Here is a 22574-nt window from a genome sequence, read left to right on the forward strand (position 1 = left end):
CAGAAAGCAGAGTCTGTGTTCGCCCAGAGGCGAGGCAGTGTTTTCCGATGATTCTGCTTGCAGATAGATTAACCATAAAGCAGATCATCCAGCATATTTTAGTGTTGCTCTGCTGACAGTTTTATCTCACGGAGAGTACAGGAGGCAATCGGGAACAGTTTCTCAGAATCTGATTCTGACCAATAAGGAGAAATGACTGGCAAAATTGGACATGTTGGGCACATCAGGAGGAAAATGACTATTTATTCCTAGAATATACGCTGTCCAGAAGCTGTGTACCTTCAAACTTTTAGAAGACAAATGTGAAAAAAATCCCAGAAAATCTGGATATGTGAGTCCAGACTACAATTCTGGCTGTGTAACTGTAAGTGATCCAGTTAAGGAAGAAAAGAAGATTGTATCTTAAAAATGCCATGCAGGGGCCGGCCAGGTGGCACAGTGGTTAAGTGCGCATGTTCTGCTTCGGTGGCCCTGGGTTCGCTGGTTCAGATCCCGGGTGCGGACATGGCACTGCTTGGCAAGCCATGCTGTGGTAGGCATCCCACATATAAAGTAGAGGAACATGGGCAGGATGTTAGCTCAGGGCCAGTCTTCCTCAGCAAAACGAGGAGGATTGGCAGTAGATGTTAGCTCAGGGCTAATCTTCCTCAAAAAGAAAAAAAATGCCATGCAGGTCATGTTAGGCTTCAGGGGGACCAATAGAGAAATGATTCATTGGCAAAGATGGGAAGATTGGTGTTAGGAAAGCTGAATGGAGAAAACGAACTGTAGCTTGTGAAAAGACTCAGGGCAACCAAAAGGGCCTTTGGAAACTCATTCAGATCAGAAGACCAAAGAAAGGTGTGGGCTAATTGCTGGAGCCAGCGTCGGCAGGTCATGGGGTGACGCGGAGAACGCAGACGTGCTCGGCTCCTAATCTGCTTGTGTCCTCTGTAAGGGACCTTTGAAACATAAAGGAAATACTGTGAGGGGAAAGGAAGCACAATTTAAAACAAGAAATTGCAGGAGACGACCTTGCTGCTGCAGGATGGTGCAAGACTCCTCTCTCAAAAGAATTGCACCACGAGTTCCCAGAAGAGGTGTATAAACCTGGCAGAGGACCTTCCAGTAACGGCACACGGAACGCTGCAGATGTGCAAATGTTTCTCCTACTTCAAATGGGGAGAAGTGAGTCAACAGACTAGACAAGCGGTTCTCTGCCAATTCCTGGAAAGTTTCTAAGATCTACTGATGAAAGGACAGAGTTTGAGAGCCAAGAAAAAGAAGTTATAAGACCATGACACAGTACGAGCTCACTAAGACCACATCTTCTAGACCAGATCCTTTCTTCCAGGGTTGCTGGGCTCATCACTCCATCCTCAGTGGTCTAAAAGCACATTGTCCACATTCTGTGCGCTCTTTTCTCACTGGGTGCAGCTGTTTGCTTGAAAGGCTACTTCCTACACTTGGCTGTGAGGAACTTGAAGGCAGGCACTTACATCTTTATACCCATAGTGTTTCTATGAATGATATTCACTGAATAGACATACTAACGGCAGATAAAAGAAACACACTAGAAAATTTTATACTAGTACTTCAGTAAAGCATCTCATGACATCCATGTGAACAAGAGGGGGTAAAAATATATTGGTTGCAAGGGAACTAAGAAGATCAATAACCACTGGAACCACAATACTGAAGTTGTCTTTGAATAAACGAAATGAACGAGAGGACTTGTGTCTGTATGTGCAGCAAGGTTCCATCTTGGGCCCTGTCTTGCTCCACATTTTTAATCAACAATTTGAATAAAAATATGACTTACTGAATCCATGGGTGACACAAATTTGGGAATGACAGTATAGAAGTCGGCTCTTAGCATCAGCATCTGAAAGCATTTTGATAGCATTAGAAAGGCTATTGAAAATAGTGGAAGGGGCCAGCCTGGTGGCACAGTGGTTAAATTCACGTGCTCTGCTTCAGTGGCCCGGGGTTTGTGGGTTCAGATCCTGGGTGCAGACCTATATACCACTCATCATGCCATGCTGTGGCGGCTTCCCACATACAAAATAGGGGAAGACTGGCACCTATGTTAACTCAGGGACAATCTTCATCACCAAAAAAACTAAAAAGTGAAAGAGTGGGCTAAATGGAACAAGATGAAACTGAACAGAGATAAGATATGATCGGGTCCAAACAGCAGACTCCACATGTGCAATGTGTCTAGGCAGCCACATGAGCATGAGGGCTTCAGGGTGTGAGCGGATGTGAAACACCAGCCGTGGCTGCCCTGTACATGAGTGTGATCTTAGATGCAAGAAGGAAAGTGCAGTCACAGAGCAAAGGGGGAAAGACAACTGAATATTCCGTTTGAATCTGGGCTGTGGGAACCGTGAGTGAACGATCATGAGGAAAGTGAGAGTGTTCAGTCAGCATAGAGGAGAAAAGGCAACAATGTGAAGAACTGGATGACCTCACTCCATCAACTTAGCAGCAGGTGGGAGAGAACAGAGGGGCTCTGGATGGGCCCGAGAGGCAGAAGCAGACATGGCGAGAGGCCCAGGGCAGAGAGGCTCACCTGAATCCTCTGGGCAAACTATTTACTTTTAACTGTTTTAAAATTGTGAACTCTAACACACCTTCAAGAGAGCAATAAGGATAGACAGGCAGCACACGAGAGCATAACCCCCCTGGGATGAGAAAGCGGACCCTTCAGCACTCGGGGCCCCATGTGTGTGTCTTCCTTATTCTCTTTCCGGAGGTGAGCACCACTCAGACTTCCACGATACTCACCTCCCAGCTCTTCTTTGTGGTTTCACCACTTTTGTATGTATGCTTAAGCCATTTCGTTTAGTTGTGTCTGCTTTCAGACCTCACTAAACACAGTCCTAGAGCACGGGCTCCTTTTCTGTCATGTTTCTTTTATTGTATGTGCAAAACTCATTCACATTTTGTGTAGCTTTAGTTTGCTAAGTTTCATTGTTTTTAAACAATGAAGTTGAACCAGATTTTGATGGTCTTGAAGCTTACCTTACTTGCGTTCTTTAAGAAAAAGAACACGCAAATCTTGTTTTTGCGAATTTTATAAAAACATGTGTGCATATGAACACATTGCTAAGGTCCCTCCTAGCCTTGGAAGAGGTCAGGGCGAGTGAGGGGCCTAAAGTTTAAGTTTCCTTGGCTTCATGGAAAATACTCTTCTGAGCGAGGAATTCTGTTGTAGAAATATTCCACAATTTACTCATCAGTTCTAATGTTGATAGACTTTTGGTCTGTCCGTAAACGTGGGGCTGTTAGAAGCAAACATGGCCTAGGGGAGCGCTGACCAACAGCACTGCAGGGTGGCATGTCTCGTAGTTGTGCCGTCCAGGACAGTAGCCCCCAGCCACGTTTGGATACAGGCACTTGAGCTGTGGGTAGTGCAACTGAAGAGTGGAATTTTAAATTCAAAAAAATTTTGTAATTAATTTAGATTTAAATAGCCACGTGTGACTAGAGGCTACCACACTGGACAGTGCCATTCTAGGGTGTACGCTCAAGAGCGGAACTGCTGGGGCCGAGGCAAGCATGTATTTAACTTTTGTAGATATTGCCAGACTGTTTTGCAAACTGATTTTAACAGTTTACTCGACCAGGAGTTACATGAGCTCCTGTTGTTCCACTCTCTCACCGACTCCGGCGCCGTCAGACGGTTTAATTTTAGCTATTCCGGTGGGTGTGCAGGGGTCTCTCACTGCAATCGTAACTGAGCTTTCCAGATGATTAGCGATGTGCACGTCTTTAGACACGTTTATGGCTCTTTGGGTTTCCTTATGTGGATTATCAGTTTATCTTTGCTCATATACTATTGTCTGTCTATCATTTTCTTACTGATTTTTTGGTGTTCTTTATAAATTATATATTATAAATACAAGTCGTTTGTTGATTATATAATTCAAAAATATCCACATGCAAGGAACTTTAAAAAAATATTGATACTCAAATCTTACTCCAGACCAATTAAATCAGAATTTCTGTGAGTGGGTTCAGAGCATTTTTAAAGGTTTCCCAGGTGACAGTAGTCTGCCTGTATGAAGGGGAATAGACTAGAATTTAGTGCTAACCATAAAACGATCTCTCTGAAGCAGTTATGGCAGGGATATGTGGACGGTTCATGGAGTCAGATGGCCTGAGTTTGCTCCTAGGCTCTGGGAGACTCTAGGCTTAGCTTCTCTGTGCCTCCGTTTTTTAATCTGTGAAACTGGGTAACAATATCAACCAGACAGTCTCTGTGAGTACTAAATGAGCAATTGTATGTCCAGTGCTTGGAACCGTGTGTGACACATGGCAAGCACTCAGTGAGTATTAGTTATCAGCACCATCATCAATAGATTAAATTAGCTGCCTTACACAGTAGTGAGGGCCAGTGTCTTCCTTGATGGGAAAACATCAGAAGCTGTTCCTAAGAGCAGGAACAAGCACAGGTGCCCTGTTCCTCCCTTGTCCAACACTGCTCTAGAGGCATTAGCCAATCGACCAGAGAGAAGAAATCAAAGAGAGGCATAAGAATTGATAAAGAAGAAAAACTATCTCTATTAGTTGATGATAGGATAGTATATTGAGAACACCCTAGATAATCAATGGTTTTATTGAAAAAATAAAATAATTCAGTAGTGTAGTAGGTATGATATTAACAGGCAGAAATCAATATCCTTAATATACACAACCAACCAATTAGAGGAGATGATGGTAGAGAAAACCTCATTTGCAGTGAAAACAAAGAAGAATGAATATTTAAGAATAAACTGAACAAAAATGCATAAAATTTATAGAAAAAGCCTTTAAAATATTTCAGGAGGAATATACAAGAGTAAACTAGAACAAATGGAAAGATATCCTCTGTTCTTGGATAAGGCAACTCAACATCATAAAGATGTCAGTTCTCTCTGAACTAATTTATAAATTTAACACAATCCTGATGGAGCTCTTCTATGGAGTTAGATAAGTTGGAAGTAAGTTTGATATAAAAAAGCAAATATGTAAGAATAGCAAGAAAAATACTGAAAAAGAAAAAAAAATAGACATTAAAACTCAGTATAATAGCTTCCTAATTAAAACAATGAGACACCAGCGCATGGACAGACAAGTAGTGAGCAGAAGAGAAAGCCCAGGTGAATGTATAGAGGTACAGAAGATACACACAGTATCTCAAACAGTGGGTGATGATTGACTTTTAGATGAATGATGCTTTCTAATAAATAACGGGTAACCATTTGCAAAAAAGTGAAAACTACATTCATATCTTGCACCAAATACAAAATAAATTCCAAACGGATCTGGGATCTAAATGTAAAAATTGAAACCATACAAATACTAGAAGACAACACGGGTGAAATCCATTTAAATTGGCTTTCCATGACTCAAAATGCAGAGGCAGTTAAATAAAAGATTGGTCATTTTCACTATAAACAAATTTAAAAATTTTGCATGCTAAAAGACACCCTAAACAAAAGACAACTGACAAAGTAGGAAAAAATATTTGCAATATGCATCACAGACAACAGACTAATATCCCTAATATATAAAGAACTCTTAAAAATGGAAGGACAAAGGGACAAAAACCCAATAGAAAAATGGGGAAAAGATAGGAACAATTTACAAAAAATAAAAAAGGCACTTAAACATATGGAAGCTATTCAAACTCACTTATAATTACGTAAATGTAATTTAAAACAACACTGAGATATCATTTCTCTCCCATCAGACTGGCAAAGTTTAAAAAGCATGATAACATATTCCATTATGAGATGGTAAGGAAAAGGACCCTCTGTTACACATTGCTGGTGGGAGTCCAAACTGATATGACCCTTCTGGAGGGGAATTTGGCAATTCCTAACAAAACTACACTACCTTCTGACTCAGAAATCCTAATTGTAGGAATTTCTCTTGAAGATACACCTCCAACAATATGAAAATACATATGCATAAGGTTATTCACTGCAATATTGTTTTTAATTGGAAAACATTAGAAAACACCTACAGCCCACATAAGAGAGTGATTGAATTAACTATGGTGTAGCCACAGTATGGATTATTATGCAGCCATAAAAAAGAATGAGGAAGATCTCTATGAACTGATATGGAGTGACTTCCAGGATATCCTGTTTAGTGAAAAAAGCAAAGTGCAGAAGAGTATATGTAAGGAAGAAGGAGATATAGGAATACATGCGTGTATCTGCTCATTTGTGCAAAAAGAAATATAGGACGGTTAAACCAAAAACTGTGCGATTGGTTACTTACGGGGACAGGAGGAAACAGGGTGGGGAGAATGGGAAATGTAGTCCTGATCTTGGAAACATGGGGATGTTTCACTTAACCATAAATTATCAAAGTCAAAAAGAACGTAGGGGGAGCTCAGAATGGAATACAAAATGAACGGAATGGAAATGAGAAGAACTAGCTGAAGTAAATATGGAAGACTGTATTTTGACCCTAAATGGTAAGATTAAAGATAAAACTAAAGATAAAGATAAAGTGAAGACAATTATTATACTCTAGTTAATATTTTTTCCCCACAGGGGTGTGGGTTAGCAATTCTAAAATGACTTTATGTGTGTGCCAGGATTGAGCAAATAAGTAAATATATTTGTGGAGGATGAAAGCCAGTTTTCTCACTGTTAGAAAAAGAAATAACGAGTAAGAAAAGGGAAAAATATGAATGAACTCTGTGGAATTTGATTGGACTTGGAGGTATCAGATAAACTCGTGGCTTTAAAATATTTATGCAGAGAAATTGCTATAAAAATGGAGATGTGCCCATGTGCACACATGTGTGTATTTCTTAGATGTATCCAATGACAAGGTCTAGAACCAACAACACCCCAGTGGCAATGAGCACACCCAGCACGCTGATGTTGGCTTCTAAAGACCATTCTCCAATACAAGGAACCAGAACTCTTTTTAAAAACGGTTGATTCCAGGGATGGGTCAGGGAAAATACAAGATGAAGCTAGAATATCTTGTGCTGCTAGAAAGTAAGGAAGTATTTAAAAAGATGAGGATAGCATGTTGAATAGATACAGGCATCAACCTGTGGAGCTCCCAGTGGCCAAATCTAGGACAACTGGAGTAACAAAGGAAATAATAATAGTATGGCTTACAACGTATAGATAAAAATAAATATCTATGAAGCTAGGCTAATAAAAATAAACAAGCAAATGGAGGAGAAGAGATAGCTTTTTCTTACAGGAGAATTCCAATAATAAATATAGAAGGAATGGCAGAAATAGAAAATCACCTTCACATAAGTGTTGCAGGCAAGATTCATCAATGAATGCTAAAATTAGTGGGCAAAAGTATGATATGAAACAGAATATTTGTATAGTCTCAGAAAGTCTCTCCACAAGGTACTTATAAGTTACGAAGGGGAAAATAGTAACTTTACATGGAGAAATCTGGCAGACATTACCCTTACGAAGTGACCAAAGTTTCATCACCATCCTAAGACATATCGACATCATGTACTCTTGACATGATGCTCTGGGAAGGACAAACATCACTTCTGTGGTATTCTTGTCCAAAATCCATAACTTCAATTTAATCAACAGAAAACATAAGCCAATTACAAATTGAAGGATATTCCAGCAACAAAACAAAACAAAACAAAACAAAACAAAATGGTCGATAGTATTCAAAAGTCTCAAAGTCATGTAAGACAAAGAAAGGCTGAGGAACTGCTACAAATTGGAGGAGACATGACCACAAATGCAATATGGGCCCGGGAATTAGATTTTGGACCAGAAAGAGGACATCAGCAGGACAACAGGCAAAACTGAAATAAGGTCTAGAAATTAATTTCCTGACAATTACATTATTGTGATGTGACATGCTATATTAGTGGAAGTTGGATGAAGGATATATTAGAACTCTCTGTACTATTTTTGAAACTGTTTGGTAAATCCAAAATTAGTTCACAATAAAAAGTTTAAAAAATAGAGTGGGCTTTCAGCCACTTGAGTTCAAGTAAGGAAGAATCACTCAGTGGGAGGTTGTAAAGAGATTCAAGCCATAAAGGGGTGGTCCGATTCATAGCTTTAAAGTCTCTTTAAACCATGAGCTTTTTAGAGAATGTTGACAGAACTCTTAGCTTAAAAGGTGAATTATAGGATTCGCCACAAACTTTGATCCAATGTTTATCCCCTTGACTTTGTAGAAAGAAATTGAACAGTTAGCTCCATTGTACTTAATTTCAGCAAATGGGGCATGCTGTGAGGATCACAAGGTATGTTATGAAATATGTGAATTAGTTTACGATGCAACTCCCTTCGCTTCAACTTCCAAGACTTTGAATTCTGGAGAAAAAATTCACACTCATGGATAGTTTTCAGCCACATTCCAAAAAGCCATTCTAAACTATACCAGATAATCACAAAAAAAGACTCAAACAAGTGAACTCAGGTGAAAATTACACTCTTAAGGAGGGTAGATTACACAGCAGTAACTGCAGCAGGGTCCCAATTGTGGCAAAAGTAAAAATACGAGCATGGGAAAGAGTCTAACATTTTACATGATAAAATATAAACAGTAGTTAACTTGGAATGGTCGGAAGTGGGTGTTTTTTCTTTGCTTATCAACAATTTTTAAATTTTCTACAATAATTATATTACTTTATAATCATAAAACAATGAAGGCTCAAAAAGTTTTTTTAAAAAAAAGCAGTGTAACAATTTTTCAGGTCTCTGAATAGTGAGTAACCACTCCAAACAAATGGATGTAGCCAAACATAAAATATCTATACTCCAGATAGTCATTTTTTAGGATGACTGCCTTGAGGCTACAAATAGGAGCTGGTAAGTGAATTTTCTCCTATGGTCACTTCAGTTAAAAATGTCAAAAATTACTCAGAGAACAAGATTAAGCATTTGCAATTATTAAGTTAAGAGTCTCATGGGAAACACTAACATCTTACCCTAATTTATTTTTTTAACATTTTATTTTTTTAAATGAAAAGAGAACATGTATGTTGTTTAGGGAGAGGAAATAGATATGTGTGTCGGGGTATTTTCTTCTAGTCTTATTTCACCTCATGGGGCATATCTTAAGTGAAAAGGATTAATTTTGCCCTGTTCTTTAACCTAGTATCCATCTCCTGGTGACCAGAGGCTACAGCTGGGTTTCTGGAATTTTAATGGGCATCTGAGCCGGGGGAGATTCTGATCCTGCAGGTCTGGGAGGAACCTGATGTTGCACTGGGGCCACCTGGGGGTTTGTTAGAAATGCAAAAGCTTGGACCTCACTTCAGATTTACTCAGTCACAATCTACATTTTAACAAGATCCCCATTTGCCTTATTTGCACACTAAACTTTGAGAAGCTCTGATCCAAAGGATCCAAAATAGTCTAGTTGGACTTTGGGTTTCCACACTTTCCTATGAAAATTATTTAAAGAAGTAATAACATCAAAAAAGAGTATAGAAACCAATGTTGCCACTGAACTCTGTGAGCCGACAGCACAACTTTGATTTGTAGAACTGTTTTTAGATAGTGAAAACATTTTCCTTCAAATGGAAATAAAATTTCTTTGGTTCTCAGGTGACTTTAAAGTTAGTTCTTGTTGGTTTTTCGTCCTTATGCTGAATGGGTTATGTACTAATTCAAATGCAATCCCTTACCCCGTTTGTCTCTCACTTGAGAAGGATCATTTTAGAATCTGTTTTTCCATATTCTAGTGGCATAATGAAGAACCTTGAACCTTTCAGATGCTTTGATGATAGGATTATAAATGGGATTAAGTGGCATAGTTAACAGCATATCTTTGTTTCTGATTTGCAAAAACGAATACATGAGTTTCTAGAGCTCTCCAATAACACATGAAAGGAAAAGAAAATGGAATCCATGGGTAATTTGGTGAGTTTAAATATTAAAAGAGGAAATTAGAGTGATTAGCCACAAGCCACTAAATTACTGTATAAGTCTAATTTCTTTATTCACAGATGACAACACTTTTGGATTCTGGAGAATTATTACTTCATTTGAGGAACAATCATACTATGGCTACCACTTTGAAACTTTGTAACTGAAGAACCCTGACATTTATGACTATTTTTCTCTGAACATCTTAACAGTGAACAGCTTAGGATTCTAGCTAATAGGGGTCCAAAAAGAAGCGATTGTGTGGCTAAGTTTAACACTGAATTTCAGTCTTACACTCTCAACTCTCATCAGTTTCACTGGATCACATTTAAACTCACTGAAGCCATCCTACCAGAATCTTCCTTTCGCTGTAACCATCTGACACTCACTCCCACCAGGATTGCCAACAAGACACACTGAGAATTTGTTCGCTAACATAAATGCTAATAAAAAATGAAGCAACATGTATTGTAAAAATAAAATGGGACTCACTAAATATATTTTAAATCAAACCTGTTTTTAAAAGCCTAAAAACAAAGAACATACACATTCAATTAGCACCATTAGATAGGAGCTGATAGATTGAGCCTAAATATTTGAAAGTACAACTGTAGAAAATCAAAAGAGAGAGTGTTTTCAGAGTCACTGCCGCGTCCACCGCAGTTGAATGTATCACTGCAAGACGCACGAGTTAACGCTGCCTGCAGAGCACAGAGGGCGCCTGGAAGAAAAGGAGGAAATGGCAGTGCTTCAAGTTACCACCTCCTGCCCTGAAATGCCTGCTGGTGGAGAACAGGGGAGAGCAGAAACCCGTCTCGGGTCATAGGGAGCATTCTCATAAGCTTTTCAACCCTAGTGTGTTTTGGTTATGTTAACCTTAAAGGCCATAGGCAGTTTTGCCAAGGGAAGGTCATACCAATAACATCAGCCTGTGGTTTAAGGATTTACTATTGTTGTTTTGCTGAGGAAGACTGGCCCTGAGCTGACATCCATGCCCACCTTCCTCTACTTTATATGTGGGACACCTGTCACAGCATGGCTCGATAAGTGGTGTGTAGGTCCATGCCCGGGATCCGAACTCACGAACCCCGGGCTGCTGAAGTGGAGCGGGCGAACTTAACCACTGTGCTACCAGACCGGCCCCTAAATCATTTTATTTTATGATTTACAGAGGTTTGCGGGTAAGTCGTGATTCTTCATCCTTGTAGGACAATGTACTTACATGGAAACACTGTCTGACCCTTTGACAAGTTTCTCAGTGTTGGTAATTGCTTACATTCTCCAAACTAGAACCAAAACCTCTAAATGAGGGCTGTAAGTTGTGATATTTTTAGATGATAATTCCCAAAGTTTTCACAAAAAGCATAAGAAAATGGAGTCATTTAAAATAATGTTGAGTACAAAAAGAGCAGACACAGTATGATAAGCAATTGGTGCAGTATGACACCATCTTTAGAAAGCTCGGAAGAAGCAAAACTAAACAACGTACTCTGTTAGAACTATGTTCATTTGTGATAACACAACAAAACTAAAAGCAGGAGCAAGATTCAAGATGGCTATACGCCCTCAGGGGTAAGCATGGATGGGGTCGGGGCGTAGCACGTTATTGGGACGTGTACACACACACACGCACACACATGTGCACACATTTGAAATTGTAGGGATTATCCTCTTAGCTGGGGTACCATTTTGCTCTAGAAATACTGAGCATTATGTCCTGTCAAGAAAATACTTTTCACTGTAGTTTTCAATTTATGGTAAATATTTGGTGATTTTTTTCCAAGATCCTAATCATTAAATAACATGAATAATTATTTTAATAATATTTTTGTATATTTTCTTTTATTATCTGACTTGCTTTTTTTTTTTTAAAGATTGGCCCCTGAGCTAACAAACCATTGCCCATCCTTTTTTTTTTAGCTGCTTTTTCTCCCCAAATCCCCCAAGTACATAGTTGTATATTTCAGTCGTGGGTCCTTCTAGTTGTGGCATGTGGGACGCCACCTCAACACGGCCTAATGAGCCATGAGGCTCATGAGGCCCCTATTCAACTTACCTTTTAAACAGTGATATCAGAGTAAGACTAGTCATTTTAATTAATCAATGAGAATAAAGGAAATTTCAGATTACACTGCTCATATTTGTAGTTGGTGTTACATGTTCATACTTTTGATCAACGAATGCATTATTCCTAGCAGATATTTCTGAAATTACGTTTTTGTTTCCAGAGACTAGGTGCAAGTGGACTTTGATTTCCACTAAATTGTGTAGAAAAAGGCTCCTCTTCCTAGTAAACCAATAGTGGGGAAAGCAAGCAAGGGCGCCTTTAATTACCAGACCTGAGACTCTGAGAGAGCAATCTCCTATTGATATCACACCACAATTTCAATAAAATAAGAAGCATCCGCCATCATTCCAGGCAGGCTGGAATCCAAGAGAGAATGGGGTGAGATTAACACTCAAATTCTTCCAATTTTAGAAAACATTGTAAAACCATTCTTCCATCCTTAAAGGGATGGAACATTCAGCAGGGCTTGCACGGCCCCCTTGGGGGTATCTGGAATAGATCTTTTTTCCCTGCTGAGTACTAGAGGCTTTACTTCTAATGGGACCAAGAGGCAAGCTGTCTGGTATAGGTGTAGCCGGCCTCCCCTGCTCACTCCCAGCCGTATAAATATTTGCCTTTACGTAAAAACAGAAAACCTCTCTTGGAGACTGTGGAATACTTTTTGGGTGAGAGAGAGAAGAATAGAACCTACAAGTTAACTAATTTGAAACAAGTTCTGAGAGTCTAGTCTGAATTTAGACAGATTACTTGAGGATGAAATAGAATGCTCTGCGCTTCTCGAAGAACCTATTTAGCTCTGCCAATCCCCAAACGTATAGATTTTGAATGAAAATGTGTAAGTAATTAAAAAAATTTAAAAATCCTTCAAAAGACACCTTGAAATAAAATCTGGTAGTATGGAAATTAATCGAGGCAAGTGAAATTCAGCTCAGACCTGATAGGATGAAATAAGCAACTGATAATTTTTTTATGCCTATCATATGTGGTCTCACTTTTAATTTGACATGAAAAACAACCTTTACTGTACCTGACGAGGGGTTCTTTCTGATTTACTCCTACACCATTCCCAGTCTGAGAGGTCTGGTTTCTGACTCTCCTCATGAGAAAGTCTTCTTTCTGGCCCTTCCAAAAAGGTGGTTTCTTCATAGTTAATGTCACCTCCTGTTTTTTCGGAAACCAGTAGATCAACGCCCCTTTGACTGTGGGAATCCTGTTCAGCCTCTGTAATATCAGTATTCGTGCATTTGTTGATGCCTTTCAGGGTGGAGCTGTCCAGACAGGGTGTAGTGCTGATTTCCACTTTTATGGCGTTGAAGATATCACAAGAGTCTCTCTGAGAGTCTTTTGCAGTTTTGCACTCGTAGTTCATGAGACTGTGATATGATGTAGAATTTTCAGCATCGTCATAGTAATCTTCATATGCTATTTTATAAATTCCATAACTTCGTTGGAAAGATAGATTGAATTCAAAGCCTCTCCTCTTGGCTAAGTAAAAACAAAACCAAATTTCCTTGGTTAGGAAGGTAGATATAAACAGTAGTTGGATATACATAGTGAATAAAAATAGGAAAGTGTATTCAACTTGATTACTATGAAGTTAAAGCTATCTTCCTTTACTTCTTGACAATCACGAAAAGCAATTATGCCTCACAAATTCAAGTCATCTTATCACTCTGGGCCTAATTTTTTCACTTGCACAATGAAGGGCTTGAAATACATAAATCCCAAGGGCCCTGCAGACTTTAAAGCGGTTTTATGTAACAAAAGTGTAACCATAAATTAGAAAGCTCTCATATACATTCAGTTTTAGTTTTAGCAGTTTTAGTCTACCAATTATCTGTACACTTCTTTATTTGGGGATAAAATATATTATTTATAGAGGTTGGCCCCGTGGCCAGGTGGTTAATTTCGTGAGCTCCACTTTGGTGACCCGGGGTTTCGCTGGTTCGGATCCCGGGCGCCAACATGGCACCACTCATCAAGCCATGGTGAGGCGGCGTCCCATGTAGCACAACCAGAAGGAGCCACAACTAGAATACACAACTATGTATGGAGGGCTTTGTGGGGAAGAAGAAGAAGAAGAAAAAAGATTGGCAACAAATGTTATCTCAGGTGCCAATCTTTAAAAAAATATATATTATTTATAAATTTTGTTTTGCTAGAAATTAATTAAGTAGCTCTTAATATTATATGAGTTATTCAGCTGACAATACTACCAACAGATATAACTGCTTTAAATATTTTTATGTATACCATTCCTGACATTTATATGTTTATAAATGCATATGTTAAAAATTAGACAATGCTGTAATCTAGTTTTTAAACTTTTTAAAATAACATGTACATTTCTGATACAAATAAATTTGGAATGAATTGTTAAAAAGAGTGAATAGATTTATATTTCTGTGAACGGAAGCACTTTACAACATGTCTATCAACGTGAATAATTACAAGATGAGTTTAGCAGGGATGCATAAAAATTTTTATGTTTTAAATTATGTGAAATATGATGGTATCCTAAATATAGTGCTACTAATTGGTGGAAATGGTACAAAGTCTTAGTAGAATAATAAGTGAAAATGTGGCAGAAAGTCCTACAACTTTTGTGTGAATGTCATTAAGTACTAGATAATTTTTATATATTGAGAATGAAGCTATATCAAGACAGTAGACAAAATGCAATTTAATGTTTTGGTTTTCATCTTTCAAAACATAGATCATTTCAAAAAATTTTTCTACTTGGATAACTCTGTATTTTATAGCAGACATTTCCTTAGTGAAAAAATTTATGAAAAGTTATAAAATTTCTATGGGAACAACAGGTAAAATTTGATTTATTTTATAATACATCCTAGTGTCATTCACATGCTGATTCGATTCTGAAATTTTCCCAGAACTGAAGATTTAAAAGCCAATTCTGCTGTCTGAAAAATAGAGTTTATAGATATCATATATTACTTTAGCCAAAACATTCCTTGTTTGAGCCAGAACACAAACAAGAATTTCTTCAAAGAAATTGGAATTCAAAGAAAATGGAAAAGTAGAAACATATGTTAATACTTTATATACTGTCTCATTTATAGTTCTATGTACCTTTTCTAGTAATATAGTCCAGTAAAATTAAACTGAGATTTTTAACTTTAAAAGTGTGAAAGCTGATAGAACTAAAAGGATGTTTAAATTATTGATAGGTTTCCCTTTTCTCTAAAAATGATATAAAGTGACAAATTGTCAACTCAGGGACATTAAGCAAAGAAAAACTGTCATAAAAATACAATTTTATCACACAACGTGATAAAATTGAGTCTGTGGCTATATATTTTATTAGCTGCATATTATAACTATGAACCACGTAAAGCAAAAATGAGTAACGTTTTTGAAGGAGTATGCAGGTTTTGTCAATGGGGAATCTGCGTGCATGTCATGAGGTGCACGAGGCAGTCTCAGGCAATGGGAGGAAAGTGCGAGTGTGATGGATACCGAGGGGAGATAGCATGTCCCAGGACCAAGTGATGCACATAGGTCAGGCCACGTGACACAGCAAAAACCCCACACAGGAAAAAGCTTATTGGTGCCATTTTACAATTGAAAAAACTGAGGCTGATAGAGAAAACCTATCTAAGGTCACTTACCTGGTAAAGATATTTGAATGTAAAGCTCACTGATTTCAGAATTGGAGTTATTAACCTCTGTGTGAAATTGCTTTACTATAATCAGACCCATGAGAGAAACAGGGTAATGGAGGCAGAATGTCCTGGATTTGCTGTCTTTAACTTATGGGAAGTTCATTAACTATGAAGTGTAACCAAGAAAAACATTTCTTGTTAGTGACTCCTTAACACGAAAGGTAAATTCTGACTGAGGTAACTAATGGAGACAACACGTTATAACAAGACAACAGAGTTGACAATGTTTGACTAATAGCTTACAAGAACCTTCAGGACCATCAGAATGTAGTCAGGATCTTTTGAGGTCTATACTACACTTAGGAAAAATATAATTTTATATTTGTTCTGGAAAGCAAAACCCTGGATAAAGCCTGAATTAGCTCTAGTTTTGCTTTTAATCACATCTTGCTAATTAGGATTTTAGACATAGCTAATTATATCAGCTTATAAAAATAAATAATTCTTCAGAGTAATGTCACCAGATATTCTCATTTTGTCAAAAAATGAAAGATGAAAAACTGAGTAAAAGTCATGTCATGCAAACAAAATGAGTCTGAAAGCCATATCCAACCCGTGTGTCTGCCACCTGGGACCTCTGTGTTAAAAATCATCCTTTTTTTTTTAACACTTTTGTTTTGAGATGATAGTAATATAGATTATTGTTAGAAACAGGAGAGAATTATTATTTCTGCAAATTATTTTCCATTACTGACATCCGTTTTCTGGTTGCATGACTCTCAGTTTCCATTCAGTGAAGCTGAGATGTAAAATTATATTTACATCTGCAAAATGAGTTCATGGTAAATATGAGTTAGGAGAAAACAGTTTCCCTTCCTTGCTTCTGGAGTTCCCTGATAAAGAATGTAAAGGGTTAGGGGCCGGCCCTGTGGCCGAGTGGTTAAGTTCACACATTCCGCTTCAGCGGCCGAGGGTTCGGATCCTGCGTGCGGACATGGCACCGCTCACTAGGCCATGTTGAGGCGGCATCCCACATGCCACAACTAGAAGGACCCACAAATAAAATATACAATACATATGTACAAATATATGTACTGGGGGGATTTGGGGAGAAAAAAGCAGGGGGAAAAAAAAAGAAGATTGGCAACAGTTGTTAGCTCAGGTGCCAATCTTTAAAAAAAAAGAAAAGAATGTAAAGGGAGGGCTCTTAGTTTATTATGGAGAAAAAGCTTAAATGTGAAACTGGAGCCATAGTCCCAAAGAATCAAAGTCCTATAATTGATGAAGCACCTGCCCACCTGAGGATGAGCCATCTTAGGGCTTCAAAATTCTATTTTTGGAGCCGGCCCAGTGGTGCAGTGGTTAAGTTCGCATGTTCTGGTTTGGTGGCCCAGAATTCGCTGGTTCAGATCCCGGGTGTGGACATGGCACCGCTTGTCAAGCCCTGATGTGGCAGGCGTCCCACATATAAAGTAGAGGAAGATGAGCATGGATGTTAGCTCAGGGCCAGTCTTCCTCAGCAAAAAGAGGAGGATTGGCAGCAGATGTTAGCTCAGGGCTAATCTTCCTCAAAAAAAAATCCTGTTGTGTCATCCCAGCAATGGAAACTTTACAGTGGGTCTTCAGACAGTGAAAACACACCACATGTATTCTCAGAATTTCCTATGGCAGAACCTGCGATCATAAAAACGATGGAGCCATTGGAACCATAAGCATCTTAAACTAATGTTTCTCACAATGTCTCACTTTTGAAGCCATGACTTCTTCTGTAAGCCACATATTTCAATGCCTTTCCTGAAATTTTAGAATAAATACAAATAAAAGCAATGGTAATTTTAGAAGAAAAATGTCATTTTGATCTCGAAAGGCATGGTTTTAATTTCAAACATGAGATGTAAACGTGATGGTTGACTCTGCTGGCCTGCTGCAGGCCCTTCGGTCTTGTGCAGGAGAAGACAGAATCCTTCCCAGACCGTCTGCAGTGATGGATCTGTTGCATTGTGTTGCTTTCACTTCTGATAGGGGTGTCCGCTCCTTAAAATGACTGCCCTGAAGCACTTCACACAGACTTTCCATTTTCGGTGGCACTAGACTTTTCTTGTCCTCTCACAGTCTTAAATACCATAAGAAAAGGCTAATTCACTAATTTAGTAGCAAAGTGTTAATGCTTGATAGAACACTAGAATTTTCAGGCTGGTCAATTATTTTTATACGTTATATGTTCTTTTATGTGTCCCTGCAAAATTTATTACTAATTTTCTGTGTCATTGCTGCTCTGGATATTAATCTCCAAAAGCAAATAATTATTATAAGTTCCTTGGTTATTTTATTTTAAAAACATAGATGAATTTGGCATCTATTACAATAAGACTTTATGGCATACTTAACACTAAAAAAAAAAAACACTCTGGTCATTTGAAAAATACCTAGACATATTAAATTTTAAATGTCATCAATGCATGGAAAATGACTAGTTCATGACTAATCAATGGTTATAGAGTAACCTAATAACTGTTTATAGAATAACCCTGTCATAGAACTGAGTGCAGAATATACTTCAATATTCTCCAGTTTTCACACCCCTAAAATAGTCTGAGACGAACTGTTTTTATTTACCCTTTCTTCTCTGTTAAAGAACAAAATACATGCTTATTCTGAGCAAAGGACCATTAATGGCACAGTTAATTCAGTGTATGCTAATGCATTGTCTTCCTGGCAGAGTCAAAATGTGTAAGTCAGTCCTCAACTCGTCCTGTGTTTGTGTGGGAACTGCCACACTCCAGTGGTTCTGTAACCGACCCACTTCCTTTCTAGGTGTGCCTTTAGAACACATTTGTTATTTGTTGTTGTTTTTTTTAAGTAGCTAGCATAGCTAGATTCATACACAAACGTACATTGACAAACTCACCCACCTTTGTCCTTTCTTGAAACTGAGGTGTTTTGGGGTGGGGGTGTTGCTTTGTGTGTATATGTGTGTTTTCTAAAAGCAGAAACAAACACTTGGCATTTGTTTTGGAACTGTTTTCAGGCACTCTGCAACCACTTCCAAAACCCTGGAAGAACATCGCGGCACCGTAAGGAGAATGCTGTCTTTACTGTTCCACTACTAGCAATGGGCTGAGCCATCATGAGTTTCCAGCTCCTCAAGGAGCTCATCTCTTTCTTACTAGACTTAGGAGGGGATTCATTTTCTACTCTGGGCTCAGGGCTGTGGTGGACACCACGTCTAAGGGCCTGTGTTGAATGAATTGTCTCTTCCTTTCTTACCTAAAATAATCATGGCTCTAAACCTGCCTCCTTTAAAACTTAGGTCAACCCTGTGTTAAGAATTGTTCCACAGTTTCTTCTTACCTCTCACTCGCCCTCGGCCTGGTCCTCCCTGCTCACCCGGCTCTCCACGGACCACTTTTCTGACCTGACTGACTGCGCTCTGCACCGACCCCAGCGCTCTGCACCACTGACCTTTCCTCCCGTCCGACGCAACCTCACAGGCGCCCTGCTTGCAGTCGATGACGCAGCCACAGGGCAGGTGGGCCCAGCGTTTGGACAGGACGAACACTGGGGTCACAGTGGCGGCCAGCAGGGTTAGGAGGAAGCTGAGTGTCTCGAAGGGAAGGCTCTGAGACCCCACGGCGTGCTGGACCACCATGTGGACCTGCAAAGGCAGAGAACTTCAGAGCTGTCCCAGGACCCCATTTTGCACCTCGCCAAGCCTCTCCCCCTTCTGCAGGCTCCTTTCTGGGCCGCCGCCCTGGTTTGGGCGGTGGACCCTGGATCCCCTGGGGCAGGCCCGCCGCTCCAGGCCGCACAGGGGTTTGGGGGTTTCGCTCTCCAGCCCGCTCTGGGCCCGCCGCCAGGTCAAGTCTCCACCAGGGAAGCACAGTCCACAGCGCGAGGGACGCTACCGGGAAAACGAGCGGGCGTCTCCGCGACCTGCACCTCACATCCCCGACCCTCACCTCCGCGGGCGCTTGTCACAGCAGGGCGCCGCCCTGCCACCTCTCGACGGGGCTCCCGCCTGCAGGCTTGAACAAAAGCCTGTTTTGTCCCCCGCCTTCTCCCTCCACTTCTGATGGCGCCTCTCCTCTCTCTCCCGCTGGGCACGGGTGGCGCCCCTACCGGGCAGGGATGGAGCGGAGAGAAGGGGATGACAGAAGGTTGGGGAAAAACGCCCCTTTTACTCCCTGCCTCCTTTTCTGCACACTCCCAGATGTTGCTACGAGAGAAGAGAACACCTTTGGCCAGGACGGATCCAGGGAAACTAAGTCTCCCGCCCAGAGCGCTCCCCGCCCCCTGCCCAGTTTTGAAACGGGAACTTCAGTAGCCAAGACTCCGTGGGCAGCCAGCCCGACCCGCGAGCTGCCCTCCTCCCGGCGCGTGGCTGAACCGGAGACGCATCGCGCGGTGGACCGAGCGGCGCGTGTCTCGGGGACGCCGGTGCCCACGCGCACCGCCCGGCACACACCCCGCGCACGGGCGACCGCGCCTTTACCATCATGGGCAGCCACAGGACGACCTTCGCCAGCGCCAGGACGAAAGAGAAGCGCCTCTGCGCCGCGCTCACGGCGAGGCTGCGGGGGCCGTGGACAGCCCCCCGGGACCCCCCGCCCGGCCTCGGTCCGAGCGCAGCGGCCGAGGTCGGGGGCCGAGTTCCCGCGCCCCGCAGGGCCGGGCCCGCAGCGCCGTCCGGGGACCGGGCGAGCCCGCCGCCCGCGGTCGGAGGAGTCCCGGGCGTGCACGCGCCGCGGGGCATCGCCCGGTAGTTGGCGCGCAGTCTGGGCGGCTCCTCCGAGCACAGCAGCTGGTGGGTGAGCGGCACCGAGAGGCCCGCCAGGAGCGCGAAGGCCGCGGAGTACACGGCGAAGGGGAGCAGCACGTAGGAGCTGGAGCGGTCGGCCAGGCAGCCCCAGGGCGTGCGCACGAAGGCGCCCCAGCCGCCCAGCGGTGGCGAGGCCAGCAGCAGGCTGACCGCCCACACGGCCAACGCCGCGCCCAGCGCCCGGCCCGCTCCTCCCGGGGCCGGCCCGCTCCCCGCGGCCCCGCGCATCGTGCGAAAGTTGTAGGAGACCAGCAGAGTCGCCTTCAAGTTGCTGGAGAGCCCCTGGCACAGATACAGTAAGGCAGAGGTGGTGCACAGGGGCTGGAAGTGGTCAGGGGCCTCTTTTGGCCACTGCAGGAACAGGAAGATGGTCACCGACAGGATGCTCATGAGGTCATCCCCAGACCACGAAGCCACAAGCGTGGACACCACAGTTCTGTTCTGCATTTTCAGCAGGGACACCAGCGAATAGATGCTGCCCGCCAGGGCTGCCAGAGTCATCAGGCTTGTCAGGCAAAAAAGATAGATATTCGGAGGTCCTGCTGGATCCGTCGAATTACGATTTTCTTTCTGCAAGCTAGAGTCATTAGTTGATAAGTTACTGAAAAATACAGACATTGTCCTGGGTCAGTATTTAATTTCCCTTTCAATGAGTCTGTAAATACTCTCAAAATAAAGCGTGGCTGTTAGTTGCAAATCAGATCTCATTTTCTCCTACAAGTTTCCCTGCGATCTCCCCCATCGATCCAGCAGAAAATGGTCAGGTATGTCTCCTTTATCTCTGACTCAACCCATATTTTAAAACTGGCTTCCATTTAAAGCATCAATAAGAAACTTTTCAACATTCCAATTAAAAACAAACCAGAAACTCGCTCCCAAAACCATCAAGTTTCAGGCGTGAAAGCAAAAGCTCCTCAGGTAGACTGAAAAAACCGTGATGTCTGGGTCCTTTTGGGTCCTTCTTATGGAGCAAAGCAGCTTGTAGCGTGAGGTAATCAAACTCTGTTCACTTTTTAGGAGCAGTAACATGATGCATTTGGTTCCAGAGCTGGATTAAAAGGCAGAGAGATTTTCAGGTAGGTCTCAGCTTTGCCGATGCAGACACACACACACACACACACACACACACACACACACAGCACAGCTACCCGTGGGAACCGCGGCGTTCTTCAATCAGCCTGTGATCCTCATCCTCGGAGCTGCAGGAAGGAGGAGTCAGCTCCAAGCAGGAGAGAAGCAGGAACAAAAGGGAGGCGAGTTCAGTGTCTGAGCGAAATGTAGCACATCTTCTCAGCCTGCCTCCTTCGAAGCAAGAAACACTGTCCTTGCTAAGCCTGCCCCTTGGGTTTCGATACGTAAAACTAGCCCGAATACTTGCTCAGGCTGGATGTGAATGACAAATACCATCTTGAGAGATCCAGGCTACTCCGCTTATGGGCTGCTTTTATTCTTATCTAGAGCTTTCTAATTCATAATCCATCAGAGGAAGAATATCATCAATGCCATTTCTAAAAGAATAGGATGTACCAGCTTTGTTTTTTAAATGTGTATTGTACTTAAGAAGAAGAATGTCATAATGGTCTTCATTACACTAAACAAGATTTTGCAGAATCTTTGGGTAGAGCCATACTAGCTTTAGGCATGTAACTATTTTCTGTCAATGTCATCCAGTAAGCAAGCTGCCATTTGAATAAATAGTATGTCTAGTTGTTAAAGTTAGATGGCATTATATAGGGCTAAACGGGAGGTTACCCCACAAAAGCATTCTTAACCAGAGTATTTGGGGTGTTGTGTACAATCATTGCATCTCTGAACTCATTTTAAGAGCTGTCAATTTTGCAAGATGAGTGGCTTAGCAAAGAAGCGACTGAAAGCAGTAGTTCTGGTCTGGGACTTATTTCCCAGGATGCTTTAAGGTAGCATTGCTCCTCAGCTCAGATTCAAGACCTGGGATGGCCAGGTCCTGAGTGGAAGCAGGGGAGGGGATGTGGAAAGCTGATATGGTGATGATGTAAATGAACGGACGTGGTGATAGAACTCCGACCATTCCTGTCATTTTAGAGGTAACTGAAGCTACGTTTTGAACCTGGATCTGTTCAAGTGGAAAGTGATTGTCCTGGTCCCTGCTGGCCGTACCCTTCACTAAACACAGCAGCAGGTGCTCTGCCTCTCTGGGCCTGTTGTCTGAGTGCCCC

General features: G+C 41.5%; 1 protein-coding gene across 1 annotated transcript in view; it reads right to left on the reverse strand.

The window, feature by feature from the left end:
* GPR149 (G protein-coupled receptor 149) overlaps positions 1 to 20997 on the reverse strand; it is a 62029-nt gene extending 41032 nt beyond the window's left edge. The window contains exons 1-3 of the mRNA XM_046642295.1: positions 20053 to 20997; positions 19023 to 19215; positions 12962 to 13419 (exon numbers count right to left, since the gene is read on the reverse strand). Of these exons, the coding sequence (XP_046498251.1) occupies positions 12962 to 13419; positions 19023 to 19215; positions 20053 to 20997 (1596 nt within the window). The remainder of the gene's footprint in view (positions 1 to 12961; positions 13420 to 19022; positions 19216 to 20052) is intronic.
* Positions 20998 to 22574: the final 1577 nt, after the last annotated feature.

The sequence above is a fragment of the Equus quagga genome, chromosome 1 (genome assembly GCF_021613505.1).
Source record: "Equus quagga isolate Etosha38 chromosome 1, UCLA_HA_Equagga_1.0, whole genome shotgun sequence".
Classification (NCBI taxonomy): Eukaryota; Metazoa; Chordata; class Mammalia; order Perissodactyla; family Equidae; genus Equus; species Equus quagga.